General features: G+C 54.9%; 6 protein-coding genes across 6 annotated transcripts; 3 read left to right on the top strand and 3 right to left on the bottom strand.

The window, feature by feature from the left end:
* Window positions 1-339: 339 nt before the first annotated feature.
* M406DRAFT_73586 (uncharacterized protein) lies at window positions 340-2,590 on the bottom strand (the record flags this gene model as incomplete). Its single annotated transcript, XM_040925630.1, has 4 exons — window positions 340-893; window positions 1,059-2,169; window positions 2,234-2,400; window positions 2,470-2,590. 4 exons carry the CDS (start codon window positions 2,588-2,590, stop codon window positions 340-342), a joined length of 1,953 nt encoding a protein of 650 aa, XP_040772129.1.
* A 2,250-nt stretch (window positions 2,591-4,840) lies between these two features.
* Window positions 4,841-5,943, top strand: M406DRAFT_48204 (uncharacterized protein; the record flags this gene model as incomplete). The annotated part of the gene is made up of 2 exons (XM_040924357.1): window positions 4,841-4,961; window positions 5,033-5,943. 2 exons carry the CDS (start codon window positions 4,841-4,843, stop codon window positions 5,941-5,943), a joined length of 1,032 nt encoding a protein of 343 aa, XP_040772128.1.
* Window positions 5,944-8,024: 2,081 nt separating this feature from the next.
* On the top strand, window positions 8,025-9,701 carry M406DRAFT_229188 (uncharacterized protein; the record flags this gene model as incomplete). The annotated part of the gene is made up of 2 exons (XM_040915805.1): window positions 8,025-9,080; window positions 9,219-9,701. Coding segments are annotated over 2 exons (1,539 nt in total), but the record flags the coding sequence as incomplete, so codon positions are not given.
* Window positions 9,702-10,640: 939 nt separating this feature from the next.
* M406DRAFT_324655 (uncharacterized protein) lies at window positions 10,641-11,913 on the bottom strand. Its single transcript, XM_040919899.1, has 2 exons — window positions 11,667-11,913; window positions 10,641-11,531 (listed from the first exon to the last, which is right to left on the bottom strand). The coding sequence occupies exons 1-2, from the start codon at window positions 11,685-11,687 to the stop codon at window positions 10,722-10,724; spliced, it is 831 nt and encodes a 276-aa protein (XP_040772126.1). The 5' UTR covers window positions 11,688-11,913; the 3' UTR covers window positions 10,641-10,721.
* Window positions 11,914-12,540: 627 nt separating this feature from the next.
* On the top strand, window positions 12,541-13,261 carry M406DRAFT_267259 (50S ribosomal protein L17; the record flags this gene model as incomplete). Its single annotated transcript, XM_040917866.1, has 2 exons — window positions 12,541-12,756; window positions 12,875-13,261. 2 exons carry the CDS (start codon window positions 12,541-12,543, stop codon window positions 13,259-13,261), a joined length of 603 nt encoding a protein of 200 aa, XP_040772125.1.
* A 282-nt stretch (window positions 13,262-13,543) lies between these two features.
* M406DRAFT_267251 (DUF1253-domain-containing protein) lies at window positions 13,544-15,513 on the bottom strand (the record flags this gene model as incomplete). The annotated part of the gene is made up of 2 exons (XM_040917865.1): window positions 13,544-14,840; window positions 14,894-15,513. 2 exons carry the CDS (start codon window positions 15,511-15,513, stop codon window positions 13,544-13,546), a joined length of 1,917 nt encoding a protein of 638 aa, XP_040772124.1.
* Between the last annotated feature and the right edge of the window lie 320 nt (window positions 15,514-15,833).

The raw sequence follows: 15,833 nt of genomic DNA, 5'->3' as shown, positions 1-15,833 counted from the left end.
TAGCGGAACGATACCCACGAGTACACGGTCGTGTTACTTAACTCTGTAATTATACTACACGTCATCAAGAATACACCACAAATGTGATTCGGTCACCACCTGATCGCAAGATTATTGCATCCTTCACTTTTCTGTCTCACGAAGTCCATTTCCATTCCCGCTGAAATAAACACATGCATGTCGTGAGATGATACATTCGAGTCCGCCGGCTGGCCCCCTGGAATCTAACAGATTCCTAAAATATTGATAGAGGTGTAACATGGGAGAAACTGGAGGCCTGACATCAAAACCAAGTCTCGAGAGTGCCTTATTCAACGCATCCTTCCTCTCCTTCGTCGTTCACTTGACCTTCTTTGTTGAAGAACTCGGCTGAGGATTATACATTCCTTTCGACAATTTGTTCAAGCTGCCGCAATGTTGACAGTGGCGGTTGATGTTGTAGAGCGAAACGTCCCACTGCAACTCGTCCTCCGTAGTGGAATCACCCATATTAGCCGGGTAAAAGTCTCGGGCAAAGGCAGTGTCAGTACGAGAGCGGGAAAGCTGTCTGACAGGCTGCGGGATACGACTGCGAGCCTTGATCGATCCCGATGAAGTGCCACTGGCGCCAAGTCCCTTACGATGTAGCGTTGGATTGCTGGCAGCGGGGCCACGCATCAACTGATTGCTATCGCGAGGCGACAGCGTATTGAAGTTGGGTTGCCCTGAGCTAAAGCTCATTCCCAGCTCGTCCGGATCCCTGAACATGCCTAGGGCGAGGTTCTGCTCCATATACTTGCCAAATATTTCAAGCTGTCCCTTGCTTGGCGATGGATGCTTCTTCCGTGCTAGGCTCGTGACGGTGTCTCGGTGTCTGGCGGACGCGTGGAAGGATGGGACTTTTTTGAGGCAATCTATTGACCGTGGAACGCGTCGGATTGTTGAACCAGGGGGATATGAGCTCAACCTCGTCGAATCTGTGGAACGAAGAGCACCAGCACCCAAGCTTAGCCCACCTGCTGCGTGGCTAGCTTTCCGGCCGGCCTCGTCCTTCCTTATTTTCTCTCCGCAGCTCTTACAAATCTCACGACCCCTTGCTTGTCGCTCAGATTTCACAGGAAGGCCAGTGGGTGGCACGCCATACGAGTCGGGCCCGTGGAGTGGCAAGACGCGTGACTTCTTGGTAGGAGTTTCGCAGTGACCACACGAGCCTGCTCGGCGTCGAGGTGTGGAGCAGCCGACTGGGGGACTGGCCAAGACGGCGTCGACGCTGGTCTCCAGGAGACATTCGATCTGGAAAGGGTCGGTGGGAGACGTAGACTTTCTGGCGCCCTGTTTCGACTTCAGGAGAGCCTTGAACTCGTTCGAATGACGTCCAGGAGGTGACTCGGAAAATGGATCCTCCAAATTCTGGCCGCTGAGGAAGTCGACCTCATTGACTATCGTCAGGGGCCTCGTGGCTCCTGCAACGGTCCCAGCTGCGCTCGGCCTTTTTCCCTCCCAATCCAGCAACAGAGCCTCATCCGGGGAAACCTGTCCGGGATTTGTGGCAACCTGGCTCTGTGCGTAAAGTTGGCTTGACGGCAGTCTGTTCCATGACGAACCATGGACGACGTGTCCTGTAGACACATCTTCGGCGGCAGATGTCGACTCGGGGGGCTCTCGCCTTCGAGATCCCTTGATGCCGAAGTGGTCAGTAAGCACGCCGGTGAATTTAGTAATAACATTTCGAGCTCTGGAGCGCGACGTCTTAGACGGCCGGTCTGAGTCTGCAGCATCTATAGCGCTGCCAGTGAGATCCTGCGTTGTGAGGATGGAAGTGACCGAGTGACTGATCTTGTCAGTCTCATTGCCGCCCTTCCGAATCGGACTGCCGCCCTTGAAACGTCCGGTGATTCCTGGCCAGACACCAGAGAAGGACTGCGAGTTACGGTGCTTGTCACGGCCTACCAGGTGTGCAGAGGCGCTCTGGGACTGGGGTAGCGGTCGAAGGAGCCCATTAGAACTCTTCACGGGCGAGGTCGTTGGGTTGTCATGCGTCTCGCTGCGAAGATTCCGCGGTAAAGGCCGGCGGGGGATGTGATTAGAAACATGGGCTGCAGCTTGGGACTTGGACGTCGAGGAGGATCGACTGGAGAGAGGACCAGAAGGTACAGTGCCAGTAGTGTGGCTGCGAGCGAAAGGATGAAACTATTGAGAATTCTGATTAGCGAACTCGTCTCTTTTGTAGCTCATGAGTGGTATCAATTGTTACCTGGCCAAAGTGTTCTAGAGCTCTGTCCCCCTGGATGACCTCGCTCTCGGCAGTGGTGTCGAGAAATGCGCTGACGAGCCTGCTGTCAATGTCACCCTGGACCGTGTTACGAGCTCTGTCGGCACCAGCTGGGCATGCTGATGGGACGACGTTGTAAATGTCAGAAGCTGGGCAATAGGATCGGTCAGCACAACAGCATGGTCCTTGTGGGATTCCCAGACCAGAATACCACGTACCTGTATCTGAAGTCGAGAGGAGTGGGTGAACTGCCGTACCCTCATCTCGACGACGACGGCTACCCAGCGCAGGCAGCAGAACCTTCTTCCACCCGCCACTGGCCATCGTGGTTGACGGCATCTTGGCGACGTAGCAAGAAGCACCAGGTGGAGGATTGGCGTTAATATTGTTTTGGAGGAAGAAGAGGACGTGACAAGCGTAAAATGACTGGGAAGCGCGACGCAAGATAGCGAGAGCAGCCTGAAACAAACGAGTGTAAGAAAGTCTCGAAAGCTCACTTCTGTGGAACGCGAAGAACACAAAAAGGAGGTATCGTGCGAGTCGCGACAGAGTGCAGAAATGTCTGGCTGATCGATCAGTTGGGCGCTGCGTAAAGGTGGTTGAACCAAGTGCGAGACCGTAGAGAAGCTCACTCTGAACGGCCGGCCTGAAAGCCCTCTCGCAGTGCCATCTGCACGCTCTGTTAATCGCGAAGCAACACGAAGGATAGAGGATGAAGGGTCCGAATAGGAACGGGGCAAACGAGTGTGGAGGAGATCAGGCTCATTGGAAGAGTTCAGATTAGAGAAGGTCACCGAAATTGGAAAAGGCAGGCAAGACAGGGAATTTTGGGTAGAAGTCGTGCCTGCCCAGGGAGATTCAGTGAGGCCTGGCCTGACATTTGTCGATTCCTGGGCTTTTGTCCTTCTTCTTTGAGGTTGATTTGAGCATGATATCAGGTGCAAACGACAAGGCAGTGCTAAAAGCGAGGTGGGAGGTGGTAGCGAGTCCTGAGAAGGAAGCCACGGCATGGAGTGAGGAGCCTGTCAACAAGCTTCCTCGTATTGGCAAGACACCTGACCAGTGACTTGGAATGCACTTATCTGTCGAGGTCACAATTTCTCTGCCTGACTTTCTGAAGGTCTTTTGCCTGGCTGATGTGTATAGAAGGGGCTGCAAGTCTTGAGCATGCCCTCCCTGCCTTTCTCTTTTTCCCAAGTCTCCTTTCCCTTCTTTCAGTTGCAATCCATATTGGGCAAAAGGCATCAAGAGTTATACCAGGCACAATCCATTGGACAGGTATAAAGCAATAATCTCTCAAATTCGGAGAGGAAACAGCAAGAAGAAGAAGAAGGAAAGGGTATATTGCCACACTTGTCCATCATCCCATAACGTTAGGGGGATTGTACTTCAAAGTTCCTAAACGAGCACTCTTGGGCTGAGCCTGATGACAACGCTCAATCGTCAATTAGGACGGAGGAAGATTTGAGGTAGACAGATACGCAAGCAGTCACACGGCTATAGCGTCAAGAGGACTGCACCTAGGCGCGATGAAGATTCATCAATTCGTTATAACAAAAGGAGATCAAGAGATGAGGGCTAACACTTGTTACAACACCTGGCAGTAAGCTGTTCATCCATCGCCGTGGACAGCGACTTGCTGACGTTGGGGCTGAGAGTAGTATGTGTGTGCTAGACTGATTGTACTGTACCTAATTAATTGCTTGTCTGCCTTTTGGACAGTCAGTCTGTCAGCGTGTATCTTGACCAGATTGGGAAGCATGAGGGGGTGTAGTGAAAAAGGCACTCTCACCCAAGCCGGTGTCTCCGTATACGGTGCTGAGCGATTAGTGTTGGAACGACTCTCATTCGCCTGTGAGCGGGTTGGCTAGGCGTTGGCCGCCCCACCTCGGGTGGCCGAGCCTTCTCCCCTTCTTGTGCCGAGCAGCGACACGAAGCCGATTTGGTTCAATTCGAGACTTTTAAAGTGCGGTGCGCAAGACGACCAATTCGATCCTTTCCTCCTCTTCTTCCTCTGGTTCCTCCACGCCAAGCACCGAGTCCCACAGCCTGCAGATTCTTATCTTGTGCGACACATCATCTTCGGAGGATTGATTATTGTTACCTCGGCGCTGCTACCATAGCCTGCGGTCGATTTCACGAATCCGAGACCGTCCTCCACAGCCCCTCCGTATTCGCCACTGCAAATCTCCAGCACAGACATACTGCGACAGTATATTGTGTCAGATATCCTCCACCCCTCCCAAGTTTCCAATCGTTATCGACAAGTTGCCTCCTTCCTACAGCTACAAACGAGAATCATAAACAGGAGAAGAGAGAGAAACAAAAAGATTTTAGAAAAAGAAGAGGGGAAAAAGGATTCAACAAGCACAAAGATACCCAACACCGGTTCCCGAATTGACTTGCGATCACCTTCGAGCGACCTTCTCCGCCACCGCCATCATGTCCTTCTCTAGCCTCGTACAAGATCTGCCTATGCGTGGCTCGGCAGCTGAGGCCCGGCGCCCTGGCCTCCGTGGTGATGCCTCCTACACATCTGCCAGCTCTACCGTGGACGCTGCCTCCCGAACCTCCCACATCTCCCGCGCCATGTCCTATGCAAGCACGAGTGCGACCAGCGTGAGCATTGCTGGAGACATCTCTAGCCAGCTGCACGGCGGCTACGCTCATCCTCTGGCGCGGCAGTGGCAAGCAGAGAGGCAGCTCACAAAGGTCCGTACAGCCTCCTCTACGCCGGCAAACTTCTCGTGGACAAGAGCATAAGCTGACAGTTCCTCACACAGTCTATGTTGATCTACCCGCTGTTCGTGTCCGACCAAGACGACGAGGAGGTCCTCATCCCCTCCCTCCCGAACCAGTACCGCCGTGGACTCAACAAGTTGATACCATTCCTCGAGCCGCTCGTACACCGAGGCCTCCGCTCCGTCATGCTCTTCGGCGTGCCTCTCAACCCCGGGACCAAAGATGCGCTTGGCACCGCCGCAGACGACCCAAATGGCCCCGTCATTAAGAGCATCCGTCTCCTTCGCCAGCGCTTTCCACAACTCTATATCACCGCAGATGTCTGCCTCTGCGAGTACACGTCGCATGGCCACTGTGGCATCCTGCGCGACGACGGCACGCTGAACAACCAGCTGTCCGTCGACCGCATCTCTGATGTGGCCATCGCCTACGCCCAGGCCGGCGCCCACTGTGTGGCGCCGTCTGACATGAACGACGGTCGCATCCGGGCCATCAAGCTCAAGCTGATCGAGGAGGGCATCGCGCACAAGACCCTCCTCATGTCGTATGCCGCCAAGTTCTCAGGCTGCCTCTACGGTCCATTCCGCGACGCTGCCGGCTCGTCGCCTTCCTTTGGCGACCGCAAGTGCTACCAGCTGCCCCCTGGCGGCCGTGGTCTTGCGCGGCGTGCCATTGTGCGAGACATTGGCGAAGGTGCTGATGTGATCATGGTCAAGCCTGCAAGTCAGTACCTGGACATCATCAGCGATGCCAAGGAGCTCGGCAGAGACCTGCCGATTGCGGCATACCAAGTGAGCGGCGAATTTGCCATGATCCACGCCGCTGCAAAGGCTGGCGTGTTCGACCTCAAGACGATGGCCTTCGAGTCGACTGAAGGCATCCTGCGGGCAGGTGCCACAATCGTCATCAGCTACTTTACGCCAGAGTTTTTGGACTGGCTGTCCACCTAATGTGACACACGGAGTAAGAATGAGAGAGAAGGAGTAAAAAGATGGGTGGGCAGGCGTTTTCACGGTGTTTTTTTCCCTCCTTTCTTTTTCTGTTCTCTCTCTCTTCCTTGTTTTTTTCTTCCGCAAGGAATCTCTGAAGCCTCGGATCGATTCAGTGGCCACCTATAAATACGCCCGAATACCAGTATTATACCCTCATGAGGGGCTGCCGCCAGCAAACTATACGTAACCGTCAAGAAGACGTTCAATGTGCATCTGAATCGTGAAATCTCGCAACTCCAAAAGAAGTACCACACTCAGCTGACGGGGGAACAATCTCGGGTTGTCGCTGCGAATTGACTTCCCATACAAGTCGGTCAGGCGGCCAGAGAGCCTTGTATAGAAAGGCCTGGGTGAAGAACAGTTTTGGGAGAGGCAAACCCAGCTTCAAGTATTTCCTTTTGCCTTGGCCTACGCTGTCTACTCATCACAGACAGGTCTTACAGACTGGCCGCTTCACCATCCGGACGGTTTCCGAAACAGCCGAATAGCGCCCAGTCACGGTTGCCGGCAAAATCTGTAACACAAAGGCCGTCAGGATGTGAGGGCCCTTGCAGATCAGTGCCCCGGAAAAGCCAAGACGGGCCCCCTCCCCTTTGTCCGCAACCACGGCGGTCCGCCGTAACTCTAACGTAAAAACCTTAAAATTGGCCAAATCAGGAGCCAGCTTCGTTTCCAAGAATAAAAACGTGTGGCTTACTGGAGTACGCCGTGTTCGTGTCGGGCGCATTCCTCTACACCAAGGCTGGTTCGCCTCCAGCCGATCACATTTACCTGAAGCCGCGAGTCAATGCCTCAGGACCGCCTCTCCACACCATTGCATCACTTTGGTGCCTGGTCTCGCAATCTTTGAGGAGCCGCAGCCAGCCGCATCAAGAGACTTGGGAGAGGAAAGGAGATGTCGAGTGACCGCCTACCTTCTGCTTGTAGCGATGATTGTCAAGGTCGAAGTCGAGGACGCCACCTTACTAAATTGATGAGGTTGTTGAATCTTCGCAGGAAAGTGCAGATTCCACAGATTCCAGATTGGCACACTTGTCAGCAAGATCAGCAGCCGGACCCTCGCTGGGGACCTGCGTATTTATTATACATACCATTATGCTCAAATATTGCCGCGCTTTCTGGGCGTGGACCTTGGCTGAGTGGATGTCCCACCCCTTGCTTCATCCGGTCTCCAGACCTTTTGCCGCATCTCACCACTGGGACTTTGAAACATCTTTGAGAACAGACGGTGTTGGACTTCCCGAGAGGTGCAAACAGCGGGGCGGTCGGCCGCTGGATGTTCTGCTGCAGAGAGGGGCAGGACACACCCTTCCCCTTACCAGCACACCCAAATCTCTCAACAGGGCCCTTGGGACACTTCAGACGGGCCTGTGCATCATGGCATGGTGTTTCCGTTCATTGTGCAATGAGGGATCATGTGTCAGACTGAGAGGGAGGAAGAGAGAGAGAGAGAGCGGGGGGGGGGGGGAGGCGAAGAGGAAGAGAGAGACCATCTCCCATGTACCAGTGCTTTCTCATTCTCATTTCTGTCTCTCTCGCTCTTCTTTTTTCTCCCTTCTTTTTCTTTTGACTTCATGCTAATTACTCTAATATTTACCTTATCAGGATCATCGTCTCCTTTGGTTCCAGAACAGTATACAAGCTCTCTTCCTTGTTCCTGTTCTTGTGCCTTGTTTGTCGATCAGCGGTCAAGGGAGATATGCTGTCACCCTGACTGGAATTCTTGTGTTTTTATTTTTTATTTCCATGTCTCTCCTATGATTCCTCTGCTCTTTCTCCAGCGAGGTCCATTCCGAATATCAAACTTCCCAAACGCAATAACAAAAGGACCTCGTCACAAAGCGGTCGTGTGATCTCTCTCTCTCTCTCTCTCTGTGTGTGTGTGTGTGTGGCTTTCTTATTTTTTATTTTTATTTTTTTTGGCTGCCTCGTGCTGCGATCCTCCACCCTCCTTTCCCTCCTACCAACCTTTGCATTGCTGGACAATGAACGGCCATGCCTTCTCCAAATCTTCTCTCTCCTTTGAGGAGAACATCACCCTACTAGATGAAAAGTCTCCCTCGGAGATCGACAGCGAGGCAGGGCGCGCAGACAACGACACGCGGTTCCCCTCGGGGCAGGAATGGGCTCTCTTCAGCAGGCGAGTCGTCAGGGGCCTCGCCGTGCCGACTCGGATGCCCTCCAAGTCCTGCTGTCGCGCGTTCGCCATCCGCACGTTCCTGTTCCTCCTCCCCTCCTTTGTGGCCTCACGGCTCTCGCCTGGCGGTGCGGCGGCACAGACGGGACGGTTAAGCGCCACGGCCTATCTGGACGGCATGCGTGGGCTCGCCGCGTTCATCGTCTTCTTCTGCCACTACAGCTACTCGTCCTTCGCCATCGCGGACGGCTGGGGCTCCCACGAGGAGAACTACGACCTCTTCAAGCTGCCGTTCCTGCGCCTGGTGTGGGCGGGCCCGCCCATGGTGGCCATCTTCTTCATCATCTCGGGCTACGCGCTGTCCCTGAAGCCGCTGAAGCTGGCGCGGTCGCGGCGGTGGGCCGACTTCTCGACAGCCATGACCTCGTTTGTGTTCCGGCGCGCGTTCCGCCTGTTCCTGCCCACCATCCTCTCGACGCTCATGGTCGTGGCGCTGCTGCGCGTGGGCGCGTACGAGTGGAACCGCGAATGGAGCCACGACCGGGCGTACCACTGGAACGTGCAGGAGACGGCGCCGGAGCTGATGGAGACGACCGAGGCGCAGCTGCGCGACTGGGGCTGGCACATGTTCGACTTTGTGCACATCTGGACCTGGGACAAGTACGGCGGCTCGACGTACTACGACGTGCACCTGTGGACCATCCCGGTCGAGTTCCGCGCCAGCATGATGCTGTTCCTGACGCTCCTGGGCCTGGCCAGGCTGCGCACCGGGCTGCGGCTCGTCTTTCTCGCCGTCATCATGGCCTTTTGCTACCGCAGCGACCGCTGGGAGATGGTGCTCTTCTACGTGGGCATGCTGTACGCCGAGCTCGACATCATCCGCGGCGCCCACAGCGACCCGGCCACCACGGCCGCCCTGCCCACCATGCACTCAGAGCCCAGGCCCCTGATGGACTATGTCGGCACTGGCCAACACGGCCATTCTCATCACCACAACCAATTTCTCCAGGACCCTCTCGCGCCAACATCATCATCATCATCATCATCATCAACTACAACAAAACTTCCTACAGGCGGGCGATCAGGAACCAAGCAGCTGCGCCGCCTCGCATGGGCCCTGCTCGCGACCACCTCCCTCTACCTCCTCTCCCAGCCCGACGTGAACAGCGAGAACACGCCCGGCTGGGTCTACCTCAGCGCGCTGATCCCAGAGTGGGTCGACGACAAGTACCGCTACTGGCAGTGCATCGGCGCCGCCCTGTTCGTCTTTTGCACCGCGCGCATGCCCACCCTGCAGCGCGTCTTCAACACCACCCCCGTGCAGTACCTGGGCCGCATCAGCTACGCCATCTACCTCATGCACGGCCCTGTCCTGCACACGGTCGGCTACGGCATCGAGAGGTGGGCCTGGGGCGTCACAGGCACCGAGGGCGCCGCCCACCACTGGGGGTTTTTCCTGGGCGCCGTCTTTATCGTGCCTGGTGTGGTCTGGGCTGCTGATGTGTTTTGGCGCGCTGTGGATGCGCCTGTTGTGCGGTTTGCCAAGTGGCTGGAGTCGGTGTGTGTTGTGGCTGAGGAGGGCCGCCCGTCGCATGGACGGTCATGAGGGAGAGAGTGTGTGAGAGAAAAGAAAGAAAGAAAGAAAGAGAAAGGAGACAGGAAACAGGGTTCTTGTTCGTTCTCCTTTGCGTTCATCGAGAAACCCGAGTCTTGCACTTGCAAATCTTTTTTTGACTGTATCTATTGATTGCGTTGCTGAGGATTTTCTTTTTCAACTTGGCTGGTGTTTCCTTTGGGGGGGGGGGGGGGAAGATTAACTTGGGCGCATTGCGGTGTTCTGGGCATCGAAAGGCGTTGACTGAACAACAGAGATTCATGGTCTTTTCTCTTTTTTGTCATCAATGATTACAAATGAAATGAAAATTGCAATCAAATATATGTTGCCTCAACTTGTGGTGTCGCCTGTGGTTTGGAAGATGTCATCGCTGTGCAGAATATCGAAAGGAGTAAGAGAGGCTGGGAGAGACAGGGAGAGCATGTGGTATGGCTGGGAAACTGAAGACACAAATATGTGCTAGGAGCAAAATTGGTTTACCACACAAGGACGGACAGCTTTATTATTTTCTTATATGCCGTCGTCAAAGCTCCACCACCAAAGGCTGTCTGTCGTGTTTGTGCCCACATCTTCGTCTCAGTATTGCACTGAACGGCCCCTGAATTACGCGGCCGGCCCATATGGTATGCACAGTATTAGGTCATACATATCTCTACTCCCGATCAAGCAAATTTATATATATACTCACATGTATAAGTCACAGGAATAAATTGGAATGGTTCCCTGGTAGTCACAAGGGCTCGTCTTTGGGTGCATATGCTCATGCCGTACATACATGATTTGTCTCGAGTCGTACGAAATCATGTCGCTCATTTACGCTCCAGACGTTTTTATGTATACAAATAGAGTCTCGTAGAACTTGGAACCATTCACTTCTACTTCTAGTCTTTCCATTATATGCGTGTAGTCGTTTGATCCATGCCATTTACACAAGCGGTGCAGTCTTGAACTCGAAAGAGAACAAAGAGGCCCGCTGAAAGCCCATCATCCTCGTGCCCTCTCTACACGTTCCCGCAGCTTCGAATTATCCAGTTCCTCCACAGGCCTGTACCGATCCGCCAGGATTTCATCCACGCTCTTGTCCAGCGCCGCCTTGCCATGTCTCCCCTCGTAACGCTGCTGCAGCACGCTCTCCACGTCTGACACAGACGATGCCGCCTGCACCACCTTCTTCTCGATCTTCTCCTCTGCCAGCCCGACGGCCGCCTTCGCCTTGGACGCCACCTCCTTGCCCCTCCTAAACCCTCTCTCCCAGATACTCCCCGCCGCCTCCTTGGCCTCCGCCGCCCCGGCCTGCACGACCTCCTTCGTCCTCACACCCGCCTGCTGCACAGTCCCCTGCGCCGCCGCCGCCCCATCCACAACCGCACCCTTCGCCCGCTCCGCCGTCCTCGCAACAGAAGGCGGTTCGCCCCCAGTTACCCGCGCCCACACCCGACCCGCCGCGTCCTCGGCGTCCTCCCGCGCAGCGACCCAGTCCTTGTCCGCCGCCCACCGCACGGCGCCCTCGATCTCGGCATTCCACCTGTCCTTGGCGCGCTGCACGAAGCTGGCGTCGCTGCCGAGGCGCTCGGTCCTCCGCTGCTGGGCGCGCGCGAGGAGCTCCTGCTGGTGCTCGAGGAGGGCGAGCTCCTCGGCGAGTGTCTTGGGCGGTGGCGCGGACGCGGGGATGTAGGAAAGCGAGTTGAGGACGTAGGCCTGGGCGCGGAGGGTTTCGGCCTGCGACTGACGGGTGCGCTGGTGGGCTTGGAGGGTGAGGTAGGCTGCACCGAGGACGAGGGTTACGCCGCCGGTCTGTGTGGGGGGAAAAGAGGGTGGGTGTTAGTAGAGAAAGAGAGAGAGAGAGAGAGAGTGTGTGTGTGTGTGTGTGTGTGTGTGAGCTGGCTGGTGAGGCCAATGGATGGAGAAAGAGGGAGGGGGATCACTTACAAGACCTGTTGTGAAGCCCATCTTTTGTGAGGGAGATTATATGTCGCGCGCCGCGTGGAAGCAGCACGCGAGGCCTTTTTAAAAGACTTTTTTTTTTTTTTTTTTTTTTTTTTCGTGAGCTGGTGAATAGAGGACAATCTCTTTTGTGTTTTAAAGAAAAAGGAATAGCTGTACGAGGAGGAGGAGGAGGAGGAGGAGGAGGAGGGGATGGTCTCGAGGGTGGGAATGACCACAAGGTCTTGAGCTGCTGTTTGAGGATAAAAGAGTGTTGTCGCAGAGATAAATCGATGTCCTATAGCGGATTTCGGACTGCAGTCGAGGATGAGGTCAGGGGTCCGGCTGTAGTGCCTGGGTTTATGCAGAGTAGCTCTCAGTGCAAGTATTCTCATGTACCGAGGGGTAACATGAGGGAAGACAGGGAAAAGCAGCACTGGCTTAGAAATATACTGAAACTTTGATTTGAAGGTTAAACAATATTTATACACATACAAGCCATACATGATAAAGTATGATCATCATTTAAGTGACTATGTGGCCTAGAAGTGCTCCTAACGTGTGAGTCGAGATACCAAGGCGGTACTTCTTGACGAACGCTCCCGCCAAATCTTGCACCTCTAAAAATTCCATGACCCGCCAACATCAATCGACTCAAGCAAAGAACCTTGGGACCAGCACAACGACCACCATCCATCCTCCCCACCCAACCTGGTGAACCCTCATAGAGAGACCAGAACCCCAGCACGACACACAACACGCCACAGGACCCGAGAGTGCAACCCAAGACTGAACACAAAAGGGAGGCGCCCCACGACCACCAAACACCAAAAGACAGCTCGATACGATGGACGGCGCATTCCGCGCAACGCTGGCGAGGATGGCAGGTGGCCACATGAAGTACCGCACCCTCGGCCGCGACTCGGCCCACAGGCAGGCCCTCCTGCGCAACCTCGTCACCTCGCTGGTCAAGCAGGAGTCCATCCAGACCACCTGGCCCAAGGCCAAGGAGGCCCAGAGGCTAGCGGACAACCTCATCACCCTGGCCAAGAACAACAACGAGACCGCGAGGAGGAAGGCACAGGCGATTCTCTACGTATGTTTTCCCCTCCTCTTTTCTTGATCTACGAATTCGAAATCAGGAGAGGACCAGCAACAAGGTGAATTGACGGGGGCGTGCCCCCCCCCCGCCGTTCTAATGTACAAATCCCTAGACACCCGACCTCCTCCTGCCCAAGCTCTTCGGCGAGCTGCGCGAGCGCTACGAGAACAGGCCCGGCGGCTACACACGCGTCCTGCGCACCGAGCCCATGAACAAGCACCAGCAGGACCAGGCGCCCTCGGCCCTGTTATTATTCGTCGACGGCCCCGCGGACGTGCGCTTCGCCATGACCGCCGCCACCGTGGCCCGGGACGAGGTGCTGGGCAAGAAGCGGTCCAACAACCTCACCATGATGAACGTGAAGAAGATGCTGGCGTTCAGGAAGGGCGGCGAGAAGGAGTTCAGGGACCTGGTGGAGAAGATAAAAAGGCAGGAGAGGAACAACTTTATCAAGCAGGAGGAGGAGCAGACGGGGAGGCCGTACAAGTTCCAGGTATAGGACACTCGAGACGCGTGGGGGGGGGAGGGGGGGAGGGGGCGGTAGGGCAACATGGGAGGAGGGGGAGGCGTTGTGATATCAATCATCAATTACCAAGTAGGCGTTGACCGGGTCTCGGCTTGGAAGGGGAGGCATTGAATTTGGACTGTAACATACGGTCGTGCAGACACCAACAGGAAAAGCACTACTGTGTGGGTGTCACCAGGTATATATAGTTGGAGAACGCTCCTGTGGGAGCTACTGCTGAATGCTGTCTCTCTACTTCAAAAGTAGTCCAACCTTCTACACAAAGTCAAACGTGTCGCCCCTCTCCCGAATCATCTTTCCAACCCTCTGGGTGCCGACAATCCTCTCCAGCTTGAGCACATCGTACTTGGAAAACATGACCCTGACAGCCCCTTGTCCCGGCTCTATCCTCAGGTCCTGCTCGGCTTTGGCCAGGGTGGCACCGACAATCTCCTTGTAAAAGAAGGGATTGTCGGGCAGGCTGTACATGATGATCCTCTGTACGCCCTTGAGCACATATCTTCGGAAGTGGTGCGCTCTTTCGGTGTATAACAAGACCTTGTGCCGTCCTGCAAAGAAATGGGACCGCGCTCTCGAGGCCTCGGGGATCGACGCATACTCTGAGATGGTGCCGAATGTGAGGCTCTCCGCCGTCGCGTTGGTGGCGAAATAGTTGCGCACGCGCACAAAGTCCAGGTAGGACGGGATCAGTATCAGTGTGCCCATGCTGTCCTTGGAGCGCTTGGCCAGCGACGGTAGGATGGCCTTGGTAAAGTACGAAAATCGGGCCTCCGGCTCATCCTCGAGCGAGGACGCCTCGAAGCGAGAAAACGTCTGCTTGGCCTTGACTCCGATCTCCTGGATGACGCCGGTATGGTCTGGCTCTATGCGCACCTTGCCTGCCCAGTTCTGGCAGTGTAGCCGGAAGAGCTTCGAGATCTCAGGTGTGTTGAACTGGGTCAACAGGATAGTCTGCCGGAAGTACTTGGCCTGGTCTTCCAAGTACCAGTTCCGCACCCGGGCAAAGTCGGCGCCATGGTCGTCCTTGGGCTGCAGGTTCAGGTGTTCGAAGATGTACTCCATATGCTCCCAATTCTGCATCAAAAGAGCATCGACCTGGTCAACAAGGACGATCTCGATAGAGGTGAGGAAATCATGCTCGACCTTCTTGCCGTCCTCTGAGCCAATCGCCATCCTCAACCCCAGCGGGCTAGCTATGAGTATGTCAGAGTTGTAGAATTGAGCAAAGAACTTGATGGTTTTCCTGGTAAATTTAACACCGATCCGGAACATGTCGTCGTCGTTGCCAGCAAAGAGGTCCTTGAAATCCGCGGGTTTGTCTCCAGGTATCCTGTCTTCCTTGTCGTGGTACGAGTCGTCGAATCTCTTGCGGTTCTCCTGCGTTTCAGGCTCGCATATTGATGCCATCATCTCGACCATCTTGTAGCAGGCCTCTCGTGTCGGGAGAATCATCAGGACTTTCGGTCTGGTGAAGCCTTGATCTCGCAGCTCCAGATCCGCGTCAGGCTGTTGAGCAAGCTTGCCGTTATTCTTGATAACACGGTCTCGGGTCCTGTGATGTTGTCAATACCATGGGGCCCATCCTGAGAGCAAGGAAAAACTAACTTGAAGACATGGTTGAGAGCATGTAGACATGCTAGACGCCGCATACTCTTCCCATTACCCATGTTCCGGTTGCAGAAGAGCAGGTCCTTGTAGCCGAACATGATTGGCGCAAGGGACTGTTCGACAGCATCAAACTTTGCCTTTTTCCCAGCCATAGAAATTTGCAGGCGTTGCTTGAGAGATAGTTCTGAAGCGCTGGGGACGGGACCCGGCACGGTGATTTGGTCGCTCTCATCCCCCGTATCTGGAGAGTTCAAGACCATTTTTGCCCCCTTCAAGGATGCCAAGGACGCCTTCTTCAATGACCATTTGCCCTCTTCAATCGCTCTGAGCCTTCTCGTAATGCTGGCCTCATCAATCGCAGCAAAATGGCTCTCAAAAGGATCCGAGGTGCTGAGCATCTCGTCGTCGTCCTCGCCGTCTTCCTCCTCATCGATAGCAGCTTCTGCATCAGTCTCGCCAGGAGCTTCCTCAGCTTCATCGACAAAGTCGACGTCTTCGACCTGATTCCTTTCTGGTTCTGCCGTTCTGCTCTCTGGTTTCTCACTGGGTGTTTGTTTGTGGTCCAGCTTCCTCCTCTTGGCCTGGGGCGCACCGGAATCTTCAGTGAGGCTCTGCATGAGTGCCATGTAAGGTCGTGCAGGAGCTTTGCTCTCCTCTTCATCTTCCGAGGCATCTTCTAGCTCCTCAATATCGTCATCCTCGTCCTCCCCCTCCCCCTCCATATCCGAGCCCTCTTCTGCAGACTCATCTTCTGAATCACTATAGATTGAGTCAGTCAGATATCATTGAAAGTATGAGATGGATTGCAGACCAACCTGTACTCTATTCTGGCACTGTCGAAAGTCGGTCCTCTGTGAGCATGCGATACGCCTCCTCTGCCTCCTCGACTGCCTCCTCGACTACCACCTCGATTACCGCCTCGGCTACCGCCTCGAAA

Source organism: Cryphonectria parasitica (genome assembly GCF_011745365.1).
Source record: "Cryphonectria parasitica EP155 unplaced genomic scaffold M406scaffold_9, whole genome shotgun sequence".
NCBI classification, from domain to species: domain Eukaryota; kingdom Fungi; phylum Ascomycota; class Sordariomycetes; order Diaporthales; family Cryphonectriaceae; genus Cryphonectria; species Cryphonectria parasitica.
This window is presented reverse-complemented; position numbering and strand designations above follow the sequence as displayed.

Bases quoted from the DNA above. Each gene is read 5' to 3' on its own strand.
- M406DRAFT_324655 (XM_040919899.1), bottom strand. From the start codon at position 11,687: ATGGGCTTCACAACAGGTCTT. The intron at 11,532-11,666 runs GTAAGTGATCCC...CCCCCCACACAG, and splicing joins TGGGCTTCACAACAGGTCTT to ACCGGCGGCGTAACCCTCGT.